The sequence below is a fragment of the Eretmochelys imbricata genome, chromosome 3 (assembly GCF_965152235.1).
Source record: "Eretmochelys imbricata isolate rEreImb1 chromosome 3, rEreImb1.hap1, whole genome shotgun sequence".
NCBI classification, from domain to species: Eukaryota; Metazoa; Chordata; order Testudines; family Cheloniidae; genus Eretmochelys; species Eretmochelys imbricata.
Window position 1 is genome coordinate 138,743,804 of NC_135574.1, and position 13,393 is coordinate 138,757,196.

The window sequence follows — 13,393 nt, forward strand, 5'->3', positions numbered from 1 at the left end:
AGGATTCTGGCTGTCTCTGTGTAAGTGCTCGGGGTTGAGAAGCATTACTTTTCAATGGCCTTTGTGCTGCACTAGCGAAAATATGTTCTCCTTCATGGGGATATGCATTGTAACCAATGGTCACTTCCTTGGCAAATGAGTCCCTAAACATCTCCGACAGTGTGCCTTGCTGTGCTTTCTGGCTTTCAATAGATCTGACTTGTTATCTGGTTTTAAATTTTGTCTTCCTCTAGAAGAACCCTTGTCTTTATGCCATGCTAGTACTCAAGCTGTGTGCTGTGATCCTTTTCCCTCTGGTGACCATAGTGAAGCACCTCATATGAGCTCTTTGTCCAGTTACATATGGATTTGCATGATTTAATATTCAGACTCCGAAATAGCAGGTTTCCAGAGTTAACATATGGCTTGGAAAGAGAATAGTCTTGCAGGGCTTGCCTTTTCCTTGCTTTCATTTTCTGACTTGTTAGCATAAAGCACAGTGCTGAAAGTAGATAATACCTCAGACTCAGCCAGCAGACATAAAGCAACTTAGGTTTTCCCAACAGGTATAAAGATTGTCTTCCCTTCATCCTGAGGAGTCATAGAGTTTTTGTTTGTTTTTTAAGGCCAGAAAGGATCGTTAGTTTATCTAGTCTGACATCTGTCTGTATAACACAGGATGGAAATTGCACCTTCACTAGAAGCTTTCCAGTACTCCCATTTACAATTTAATTTGAGGAGTTCATGGGAATACCAGGCCCACCTGTCTTCAGTTTGATTTTATCTATTCTACAGCCTTTGGCACAGACATACATGAAACCGGAGTTTCTGAAAAGGTTTTATACCTTTTTCTCTTTATTATCTGCAGCAGATTTCTTTTCAATCACTACTGTGATTCCCTAACTTCCTGCTCTTGGATGATTTAAGTTCTTCAGTTATTCCAGTTGTTTCTTGTGGTATTCTGGTGATTCCACTACTTTTCCACACAATGCTGGGAATTCTTCCTGCAGAATTGCCTTAACTTCTAACACTTTCATTCCCATTTTGACTTTCCATTTTTGCTGATCCAGTTGAGTCAGCTTCATAAATTTTTCCACTCACACAAATTTCCTGTTGCAAGTCTTCTCTCTGCCTTGCTATTTCCCTCTACTGCTCCTCCTCAAAGCTTTCGAAGTTGCATGTGTTTACCAAAACCCCAAGTAGATAACCTGAAATGTTAGACTAGTCTTCATCTAACTTTCCAGTTTCTGTAGTCTTCCTGAGGGGAGAGTTAAGTAAATACAATTGACATGGTCCTCTGGCCTCTATACTATCTCGGAGAAATATATGTCTGAATGAAAAATTCTTCACATCAACACACTCTTCCTCAAAACAAATTAAATCTTCAGTTGACATTTCCTTTATACCTGCATTTCCCAAGTAGGCTTCTGTATAACCATTCATGATGTCTGATGTAACCAGCACAATTTTAATACACAACCAGGTTCTGACCCTCCCCCCTTCTATAATTGCTCCAGAAACCTTGGAATTCTATAAGAATTGGTTTGTTTGTTTGTTTGTTTTTTCAGGCACCAATTAGATTGTTTAGTGATGCAGGAAATTTCCAATGACCTTCACATCCATTCCCAGGGCAGGAGAATTCCATTCTACCTTGTGATCTTGTATAACCTTGAATATTTTCAGTCTCAGCATATATTACTGCCTACTTTTATTTTACTATCAAATACACCAGGTTCTAAATTCTGGCTGCCTTTTCTTCTTAGCAATGTTTTCCAAACCAAGAGACCCTCTAAATTTGAAAAATAAAATAAAAAACTCCCTTAATGCTTTTATAATGTTAAAAATACTGAATAGTTCTTAACTGAATGTATAAGCAGTTAGCTTTTGAAGAAATGCTTACTGTCACTTGTGATGCACTTCTTTTTAGATGCTGAGTTTATCATGGGCGAAGACTGTTTCTAACTGAATCAGGGTTCTCTTAAAGTATAGAGCTGCTGCCTACACATTGTACCCAGAAAACACCACATGGTGCCAAAACATTTAAAAACAAACTTTCAAAAGAAGCAAGTAGTATGATATGGTGCTTGAACTGAGGGCGTCGAGACTCCTGGATTCTACATCAGACTCTTAACGCCAACATGCTATGTAGCCTTAAGGAAGTCACTTAAATTCTCTGGCCCAGATGCTCAAAGGTATTTAGCTTCATAACTTCTATTGAAATACCTTTTTGAGGATAGGAGTCTCTGTGCAGAAGTTTATCAAGCTGCAAAATGGAAAGAATACTTACTGTGCTTACCTCACAGAGGTGTTGAGAGGCTTAAATTGTTAAGTAATCAGGTTTTCAGACTGAAGGTGCTCTAGTGCAGAATCTAGAGACATTTTAAACTTTATCTAATAGTAAGTTTGTAAAAGTAGCATTTCCAACAACTGTCTTAAGTCTTCAAAGGGCATCATATTTAGAGCAGTTTTAATATAAGGTGCTAATTCTTCTGAGTCATCCATAATAAATTTGATCCTAACTGCTTTTCCTTGTGAAGTTGACAGATGTCATGTTTTTGTTTTTCTAAATGTTCTTCCTGTCAGATTTGATTTCTTGACACTAGGAGAGATGAACTAAAGAGCAATTACTTTAGAGCTCATACTGACTTTAATGAAAGTTTAATCTGCCCTCTCCCTATAAGTCAAAGAAGTTTCTAAATTAATAACATCCTGGGGATGGTTGAATTTGAGTTTCACATAAAATGATGGTTTGGGTCACTTCTGAGGTAATACTGGCTGCAAGTAATTTCCTTATAATTTATTGATGACCTCATTATATAGCATGTCATTAAAAGCTTTACAAAATTATATCCCTACAGTGAGCAGAAAGAGATCAAGAAAAAATGCTTTATGTCTAATCTGTTGTATGTATTTATAGGGTGCCTATGTGTAGTATCTAATATAATAATCAGAAAAGCATTTGGAAATGAGCTCTACTCTTGTTGTCCTAGATATTTGTGCTTTTAACTCTGTTGGTTTCTTTTTTTTCTTAGTGTTTCTGTTCCTATCATGAGCTTATGCTTATGGGTGGCTTCCACAAGTTTCAGGGCACTGTCCTTTTGCAATAGTCAAGTCAATGTGCAAACAGTGCCTTTTTAGGTCCTTCTTTCCGGTTGCAGAGATAAGATCCCTTGGGGTTGCATGTATGTAATGCAACAATACCCTTAATCTAGCTGCTAAATGCATCTTTGTTTTTTGAATCCCTCTGACCCACCCTCCCTAAAATGTGCAGCTCTATCCTGGAGATCCACTGGAGAATCTTAACTTGAATGGGAGTTCCCAAAAGTTGCATTTTCTTCTTACCATATGTCACAGGATTACTGGACCCTTTCAGGGGACATGGACCCAGCCCCACCTGTGACTGATCAGTTACCTCCAAGCTCAGGTTATGGGTCAGGTGATAGTCTGATGAGCCCCGGGTCTTATAAAGCCAGCAATAGTTCTGCTGACCTGGAGAGTTGTAGAGAAGCTCTGGTGTGCTGGAACTAGGGTGCTGCCACACTCCCTGGCTTGAAGTAGTAACAGTAAACACATGGTTTCCATCATTAGCACCCCCACTATAAAAATTGTTCCAGCACCCCCGCTTGCATTAGTTCTTGGATTAGGGCAAGGACCTAGAGAGGCTGAGAGAGAAGAAGAGAGAGCCTTTGTGAATTGTAGCCCCTGGGAGCAGAGGCAATAATTATGCCTAAGATTTGGTCCAATCAATAAATTGTGACCTAAGGCAAGGGCACGGAAACAGACTACATGGCATAGAATTGCTCCCTCCTGGACTGGTGCAGCAGCCCTATAGCTTACACTATATCTATGCCTGCAGCTGCTCATGGCTCTGTTGCAGCTTCACCGAAGTCTGCAGATATCTAAACTCTGTATGTTTCTATAGCTGTGGATGTGGCTGCCCTATTTTTCAAGGTGTCTTATATTATCGTTTTTGATACAAGATTTGAGGAACCATTTAAGCATGTACTGTATAGCATGAGTGTAAAACATTTTAATATACAAAATAAACATGGCCCTGCTGAGGCACTCCCTTTTGGGGAAAGACTAAATTAAACCTGTCTCTGGCACATTTATTTGGAAGACCTTCATGCTCTTCACCTCTGAGCTCCTCAGAAATCATTGATTTAGTCTCAGTATTTCTGTGAGGTAGGAAAGTATCATTATCCTCATTTTACAGACCAAGGCATAGAGGTGAAGTGAGTTGCTTAAGGTCACACAGGAAATTTGTGGGAGAGCGGGAAACAGAACGCACTTTTCCCAAGTCCCAGTCCAGAGCTTTAGCCACAAGATCACATTCTTTCTCATGTAATAGATGTAACTGCTCCTACCAAATGAAGACAATTCTCAGAATGATTTTGTTTTGCATGCATGTCATCACCTTCCCCCTGTGTTTCTTTCTAAATTGTGGGAGTTTTGTGTGAATGCGCTCAGAAAATAAGACACAGAGACTTCTATAACTTGAAACACTTCAGGAGAGTTGAGGAAGGGGCTGCCCAGCACTGACCACAGTGTTGCAAATCCCAGAATGCAGATGACAGCATGACTATGGTCTCTCTCTCCCTTATGTACAGACTGGTTAGCAGTATATATGCCAACAGTATAGATGTAGCAATGGTGAATATGTGCACTCCCGCCTTGTGCTTCTAGGGTATTATATCTGCCCCTGCAGTGTGGAGTTACAATGCCCTCAGCACCCCCAGACAGATACGGCTGTTCCTTCCTTCCCCACTCCAAGCATGAGGCATAAATTCACATATTTCAAGGCTAGAAGGGACCAATATGATCACCCGACCTCCTCAATAATACAGGACACAAACTTTCACCCAGTGTAGTATTTAAAAATCATGAGTCCCTTCCACCCACCACCCTCCCAATAATAAGATTGTCTTAAAGTTCATGAGGTGTGCTTTTTTCAAAAAATAAATAAAACAAATCTCAGGTTCTCTTTGTTAACCTGCTAGAGCCTTTAGGGTGCACTGCTTCACATTTTCAAGCTTTTCTTTTTAAACCTGAAGGCTAGAAACTTTTTTTTAAAATGAAAGTTAAGATGCCCATGCAGGCTCTTGACTCTAGCAGATGGGGCTTTAACAAAGCCACCAAATACTGAGAGACTCTCAGTTAAATTGTGAGCATTGGCAGATCTACAGTGGTTCCATGGTTCTGGCTCATAGACCCATCTATGTGTGGTGGTGTCCTTGGGCCCGTGAATGTGGATTATTTCACTCCATTTATGCAGAGAATATTAACTATCGATCATTGATGGAGAGGGGCCACAACTGAAGACCTTTCAGGTGAGATGTGTTTGTGTGTATAAAATAGATGCATTGGACGTAGCTTCAAATATCCATTAAATTTTTTTTGGACATCTGGAATTTGAAATGTGTTTTCTGCAGGTGAGGTGCTGTTTCCTTTGCTGACTGAGCTCTGATAATCTGAGCTCTGATAATCTGAATTCCTCTGGTTCCCATGGGATTCAATATAGGGTGGGAGATCAAGCAGTCACAGGTATTGCGCAACGGATGTGATATTAAACGACCTCAAAAAGGCATTAGGCAGCCATCTGGCTCACAACATACAGGAGGAACTCCAGGATCCTAATCAGATTATTTCTATTTTTGGCACAAGCCGAGTCCCCGGGAATTTCTGGGACTCAGTAAATGGAAAAGATAAAAAGTAAAATTTTCTTCTAACTTTGCCCTCTGGTGCCAGTGAGATTTTACAAATAGAAGGTATTTAAAATGAAGGTTTTTTAAAAAAAATCTGTTAACTGCTGAGTAATCGGTGTGCTTTTTACTGCTGTATTGAAAGGACTGCTGAGTACAGAGTATTTCATTCAAAAACCCTAAATCACTTGGTCACACTACAGAGCCATTGCAACCTTTTCTTCCAGTGGAAAGATAAGAGTTAACGCCTCTTGCGTGTATATTTAAACAATAGACACACCACCCTGCCATGGGTCAAAGGTCAAAGATGGGTGCACCTAGTATAATCTAATGATGCTTTTTAATTACTCCAAGTAACTTGCACATACATGAAAAGATTACCATAGTTTGGCTGTTGAAGGAGACTAGGCATGTATCTGTGCCTGAAGTTGCTAGTGATGGTAGAATAACTTCTAGTGGTATAAGATGTCTGTTTTATTGGGAAATCCTTTGTGCTCAAACATGGAATTATGGCATAACATGGTAGTACTGAGAGCAGTGTGTGTGGACCTCTGGGGGCTACTGCAGTGAGGGATGTGTGTGGAAGCAGGGTGTATTTAAGTGCTCTGTCTTAAATCACTTTTGTTCATTCTTTTCCTGTTGGATTCATTTATGTAAATAAACCTTACTGACTATAGTTAAAGTACTGTATACCTGGTCTGTCATTGGAGAACCTGGCCACAATGTTGAAAATACTATCATCTAGTCTCTGGGTTTTTTTTATCAGCACGTATACGAGAAGGGTAAAGTAGAGGAAAGTCGAGGTAATCTTGTTAAGGCAGTAGACTAAGACTCAGGAGTGGGACACATTGAGAATTTTCATTCAAAAACCACATATTCCTTGAAACTGAAACTTCATGAAACCAGCTCAGTTTTGATGACTCTCCCAACTCAGTTCCCCCTCCCCCAAAAAAATTATCAATGTTTTTAGTTTCGACACTTTCAAACAAAAAACCTGGTTTCCCAGTTCAAAACCACTTTGTTTCAAAATGTACGCTAATTAGACTAAAACATCGATTAAAAAAGAGGCCAGCATCACAAGACGTTTCAAAAGTACCAAAATGAAACATTTAGATTGATCCAAACCGATAAACCAAAAACCCCAATTTTTTTTGTATGGAAAATTTTTGAGATTTCAATTTTTTGTACCAAACTGAGCCAGGAAAGTTTGAACTCAAACATTTTTGTGGGATGGGAAAACCATTTCCCATCCAGTGCTTATCATGAGATTAAGATCCTAGCTCCGTCACAGACTGCTTCTGAGACATTGGGCAATTCCAACTCTGTGCTCAGTTTACCCTCTATAAAATGGGATACCGCTGCTCTTTTGGTCTCTCTTGTCTAGTTAGATTGTAAATTCTTCAGGACAGGGACTGTCTCAGACTACGTGTTTGTGCATTACCTAATGCAGTGGGGCCCTGACCTTTGTTGGGGCTGCTAACTGCTACAGTAATACAAATTATTAATAGTTGGAAATATAATAGTGACACCCATGCACCTTTCTTTTTCCTCCAGGTTTTTAGAGTGTGGGATATACAGACCCTTTCGCTGCTGCAGATCTTCCACGATAGTCAGGGGAAACCTGCAGAAATGCAGATCTATGCCATGATATTTGACAATAACCATGGCACGCTTATTACAGGTGTGTAGACATAATTAGTGAATGAGAAACACATTTCCCCTCATTTTAATTTTTGATTTTCCATATTCTGAAACATCGCTGAAGAAGGTGACAGCAGCATGGCCTGACAGTAGAGAAAGTTAGATACGGGGGATGTACAGAAATCTAGGACATGACAGAAATTTTCTACACTTGGCTAATGAGGCATTTACAGATGAAGGCTATTTGGCATCCCTCCATTTGATGTGGTGGAGGAGTTTCATTTTATATATAAAATCTGGTTTTCCTTTTAATTTGGAATATGCATGAGAGGCTTAAGATGACAGACACAGAAGATGATCTCTCTCAAGCAAAGTTTCCCAAATTTTTGAAAGCTGAGCCCCTCTTCAGGAAAATGAAACCAGTTACACCGTCTTTCAGCCCTGCCATCTGTTGTTTATTTAAATCCCTTGAAAGGGATCTCTCCCCATGTCACTGTTCTTCAGAGAATGTTACAACCACAGTCAGTTCCCAAGACACTCGAGTTTAGAGTGTCTTGCCCTCCAGACTGCTGGAGGCAGGAGCCTGTCAGTCTGGGCGCCAGGAAAAGTGTGTTCTTACATGAGAACAAGAGCTTCCCCCATGGCCTACACTTTTCCTTTTAAAGGCTCCTGGCTGACATAATGGGGTCCAGCTGCCAGCCCCTCCCTTCTGGCCTGGCAGTTCGAACACACTCTTTGTGAGGTGGCAGGTTCTCTTCCCACCTTCCAGGGAAGCTCCCTGCTTTTTCTGGGGGAAGATGTGAACAACTTATCTTAGAAACAGGGAAGAATGGAAGGCTGCCCATTTCAATATGTTCAGCTTATTCATAAATTATCTGGAAAAAGGGATAAACAGTGAGGTGGCCAAGTTTGCAGATGATACAAAAATCTGTGGAACTTGGTGCCAAGGGATGTTGTAAAGGCCAAAACTATAACTGGATTAAAAAAAGAACTTGATAATTTCATGGAGGATAGGTCCATCAATGGCTATTAGCCAAGATGATCAGGGATGCAACCCCTTGCTCTGGGTGTCCTTAGCCAGTGACTGCCAAATGCTGGGACTAGATGACAGGAGATGGATCACTTGATGATTGCCCTGGTCTGTCATTCCCTTTGGAGCATCTGGCATTGGCCAGTGTCAGAAAACAGGATACTGGGCTAGATGGACCATTGATCTGACCCACTATGGCCGTTCTTATGTTCTTATTTAAATACTTGGTTCACTGTATCTTGAAGTTGGTCCTCACTAAAGTAAACCCTAGATTCCTGTATAATCTTTACCTTAACCTGCTAACATTTAAAAACTACAAACTGCCATGTCTTCACTAAGATTTTACCTTGCCTTAGTTAACATGAGGTAAGAACATACACTTCTTTTTCTTAGAAAAGACAAAGCCTTGGTGGTGACAGTTTCTCACTAACTCTATATATCTGAAAGTTTTGGTGGTTTTGTTGTTGTTGTTTTAAAGAAGACAATTGTATAGAAAACAGAACAGTGACCATGGAGTCAACGCTATTTTCTGGGCACTCCACTGTCTCTGGGAAAGAAGGAACTTATTTAATATTTCTGAAACTTTGAAGTGACAGAGGACAGTGGAGATTCAGACAGCAGTCTTAGTGCTTCTGCAGAGATGGAAATTCACTGCTTAGATCTTCTGGACCTGTTCTGAAAGTGTTAGCTAAGAATCTGACAGAATGCTTGCCTCCCATTTTGCACCCAAACAACAATATTCTTAATGCACTATTGATCACTCTAATGAAGATCTATTTTCAGTTTTGTATATGGAAGAAAATAAATAGTTACGTCCCTTTGTTAAAAGGCTTCAGCTGAGTGATAACAAATTTTGGACTGTATTAAAGAGGCCCAAATTAAGCTCTGTTACATGAGTATAAATCTAGAGTAATTCCAATGAAGTCACTGGGAGTTACATGGTATAAATCATAGATGAGTGGCATTTGGCCCAGTGTTTTTCTCCCAGCATGCACCCCATGTAGCTGAGTTGGGTGCTGGGCATCTTCACTGGTACAGGTATGTGAGGATTCCTCCCTTTCCCAGGCTGTGGAGCATTAGCAGACTTGATCTACGGTTGCTACTCAAGTCTCAGCATTAGCAATAGTTTGAACGCTGTGGCTGGGGTGAAAGTATTGGCTGCAGGGAAGAATCCCAATTTGCTGCAGCCCAGTGTTGCATGTCCTGTTTTTTTGTTTTTTCTTTAAACCTCTACCATAAGGAGTATTGTTCATATGGGGTGTAGGGGATGGGAAGAGAAGACTTAGTTTTTATCTTAAACCTGTGCAGAATTTGAGATGTAGAAAACTATTAAATGTCCATCTAGTCTATTGATTCCCATATTTTACATATATTTGGATGCCATAGTACTTGTCACTTGCCCAAGGCTGCATAGGTTATGAGTAGCAGCATTAGGGAATAGAAGCTCAAACTGCTGACTCTAAACCCGGAGTTTTAACCACAAGCCCATGTTGCCAAATTAAACACCTATTGTGAAAGGGCTGACCCCATTTAGAGTGCACAGACTCTTCCTGCAGTTTGGCTTAGCTGGTAAATCAAACAATGACTCAGTAATATAAAGTGCAGCTGAGCTTCCTCCTAGGTTTGGCTATTTGTAGGGTTTCCCTCCAAAGGGAGGATACCACCACTTGTACCTCAACATTTGAGATAACTGGACCCACCTACCAGTCTGATTTGTCAATTACCTTGAGCCTTCTTGAAGGGGGCTTACCACATGTGTCCAGGGTGATTCAGCAGAAGCGCCCTACATTCCTGTAAAGGATGTTAGTCTGCCTGACCTTTCTGTTTAGTCTGGCATTTGATTGAGTCTCTTAAAGTTTGTGTCATCTTATTCTGAAGGCCAGTGAAATAGTTATATGTGAAAAGGGTCATTTAAAGTTTTAAATCCTATAGGATTTGCAGATACATAGTTGGATATTTCCTCAGCTGAGGATTTAGTGTGAGATGAATTGTCTCAACTCAGTCTCGCCAAACTGTTCTACAATCCATACAAGGATAATTATGACTAAACACTAAGCCCTGCTAGCGATTCTATTAAAAGGTAAAATGAATTCCTCCTCACTGCCAGAGAGGGCAAGAGACCCAAGTTATGCATAGGAGAACTAATCCTCACTGCCATCTACTTGACATGTATTTACATAGAAGGCTTCAGATTTTAATCCTCTCATGTCCATAAATCATTACAGATACAGATGTTTATGGATAAGTCCTACTGTCTAACATGCTCTATTTGCATATTTTGACAGATGCACAGTGGTGCTTTCTCCAGTATTGTCCCATATGTCTGGAATCATACCCTGCACCTTGCAGACACCTTCTCCTCCTACAAATCCACTGCTGAACCTAAGTCTTGTATCAGTTCAATTATGTTACAATAAATAAAATGGGAACTTGGATGTGTACACTGCACAAATAGGCGTGTGAGCTTATGCAGTTGAAAACTGACCCTTATTCAACCTTCTCTCATTTCCCTATGTCATGGTTCATTTTGACTGTAAATGCTCTGATCAAAGAGATGTAGGTTTTATTTGTCTGCAAAGTGCCATGCGCACCTACAGTGCTGCATAAACCAAGGTATTGAAACGACAGCATAGCTTACAGACGGATTTGCTTTGTTCAATAGGAAGTGACTTCTGGGATTGCTTTACTCAGTGAGATTGCTATCAGTCAGGATTGAGGAATCAATTTGTTCCTTCCTACACTGGCCCCCTCTGGAACTATAAATCCCCTAGTTCCTATTGATCTGGGGGCTAAAGTTGCCTCTCCCATAAAAATTAGATAGTTGATTGTCTAAGGCAGCAAAATATGATAAATATTCCTATTTAGTGATTGTTTGTTGTGCTTGAGAGTGGTGACTATTTTCTACTTTTCTTCAGACAGCAGAAATTCTCTAGAACTAATACAGGCCAGAGGTATCTCTATATTCTCTTGCATAATTCAAATCAAATACAATGGTTTATATAGAGTTGATCCATTTCCGCAAATGGCAGTTTGCACAGTCACATAAATGTTATGTATTAGTACCTCTCTTGCCATTTTCAGGGTCATCTGTCATTGATATTTATCCTCTAACCCGGATGATACAAGACACCAAACAGGTTCCACAAACACACGAAAGAAACATCAACGTACTGGCTTACAACAGGGCTTTTCATCAAGTTCTCACTGTCTGTGCCGAATCTATTGTGAAGGTGAGCACAAACTTGCGCCCTTCAAACTGGGGGAGAAAAGGAATGTTGCAGTTGCTTTTATCACAGATAAATTGTTGAGCAATTAGGCAAGAGTTAATCGTGTTTGTTATGCGAGCCATCATCTCTGCAGCTATTTTTATGCTGTAGCTCTCTAGGGAAGCGGTAATCCCTGCTAAATAAGCCATTTAACATCACAGCAGCATTATTTCTATCAGGTGACCCTTTCAGCTGAACTGCAGAATCAATGTAATTAGTCTCCTCTTTCACATTAGGCACCAGAAGGATGGGTGGGGAGGAGGATCTGGTCTTGATGGTGAACTCCTTTTCCTTCACTTGGCTTTTGTTCCACGCTACACCTACAGGAATGAATCTTGGTATATAAATTTAATTCAGCCTATGAAACAGTGATCATTTAAGTGGCTACAAAAAGCTGTTTAATAGCTGTGACTGATATAAGAATGCTTCGGATGAGGAATCTGAGCATGTATACATAGTCCTCGATTCCAGAGCACATCCCTATTCAGGACAGTACTTAGGCATCTGTTTAAAGGTAAGCATGAGCTCATGGCCTATTGCAGCTCAAGGGCTTTCTGAATTGGGACTTAAACAATGAAAAATTACTTTGGAAACTATGTAGAATCTGGAAAAACTACAACACTAGAAGATGATTCCGTATCAAAGGTTAAACATTCCTCCCCAATTTGCTCTAATCAAGGGTAACGGGCTGACTTGCCCTAAGGGATGGAAGGCCTGGGGCCAGCCAACCCTGCTTACTAAGAAGCTACCCCTGAGAGGAGTCAGGAGATTGCCATTGCCCAATAAAGAGCTATGGGAGGCTGCAGTGAAAGGGGGGGCTCAGGAAGCTGTGGTAGAGACTGAGGAAAGTCTCCTGCAGGGAAGACCCTGAGATGAGGGGAGCTGCCCCAGCGAGGATAACTGGGAATAGCCCGCTAAGGCAGGAAGAAGACCTTGACATGAGTGGAATTTGGAAGGCAAACCCTGAAAGTTGAGCTCTACCTGGGTAAAGCCTAGGAGTGGTGATTGAACTGGAATCCGCGTCTGAGAAGGGGGGCTGGGGACTCCCTATCTAAGGGGAGAAAGACATTGAATGCTAGCATTGGGGTCTTGTAGGCCAAACTGTCTAAGGACCAAATAAATTGGACCCCAGGGGGGAATGTTTTAAATTTAGCTTTAGGCTAGCAGAGTGCAGTTCCTGAGGACCCTGAGAAGGTAGAGGAAACAGGGCATGGTGCTGCAGAGTGACCTCTGTCCACGAGATGGTGCTCTGGAGCAGCTGCCCTGTCACACCAATCTACATGACTTAACTGTCACCTTCCTATTATCCTTTCCCTACTCTCTTCTCTGAACCGTCTTCCATGTGGCTGATGGGCCTGGATCCAGCTTGCTGGCTTTGTCTGCCATACCCACATCCTCTCCTCTTTCAGATCACTTGTTGTATGCAGTGGTGTTGTAGCCATGTTGGTCCCAGGATATGAAAGACACAACGTGGGTGAGATAATATCTTTTATTGGACCGACTTCTGTTGGTGAGAGAGACAAGCTCTGCAGAGCTCAAAAGCTTGACTCTTTCACCAACAGAAATTGGTCCAATTACAATAACTAATACTTTTTTTTAAATGGACCAGTTATTGTAAAGCCTATAGACTTTATCTAGTCCTTCCCTTAGAAAAAGTGTTAACAAACTAGACAAACATAAAAAGCTGGGTGGTTGTTTTTTTTTAATTGATCCCCCCCCTTCCTCAATCTGAGTTGCCTGTTTCAAATGTGAGCTTTTCGGCAGGGTCTCTGAGT

At 40.9% G+C, this 13,393-nt stretch overlaps 1 protein-coding gene across 1 annotated transcript in view; it reads left to right on the top strand.

The window, feature by feature from the left end:
* Positions 1-13,393, top strand: part of WDR64 (WD repeat domain 64) — a 136,417-nt gene that overhangs the window by 74,720 nt on the left and 48,304 nt on the right. The window contains exons 11-12 of the mRNA XM_077812175.1: positions 7,236-7,362; positions 11,434-11,582. Of these exons, the coding sequence (XP_077668301.1) occupies positions 7,236-7,362; positions 11,434-11,582 (276 nt within the window). The remainder of the gene's footprint in view (positions 1-7,235; positions 7,363-11,433; positions 11,583-13,393) is intronic.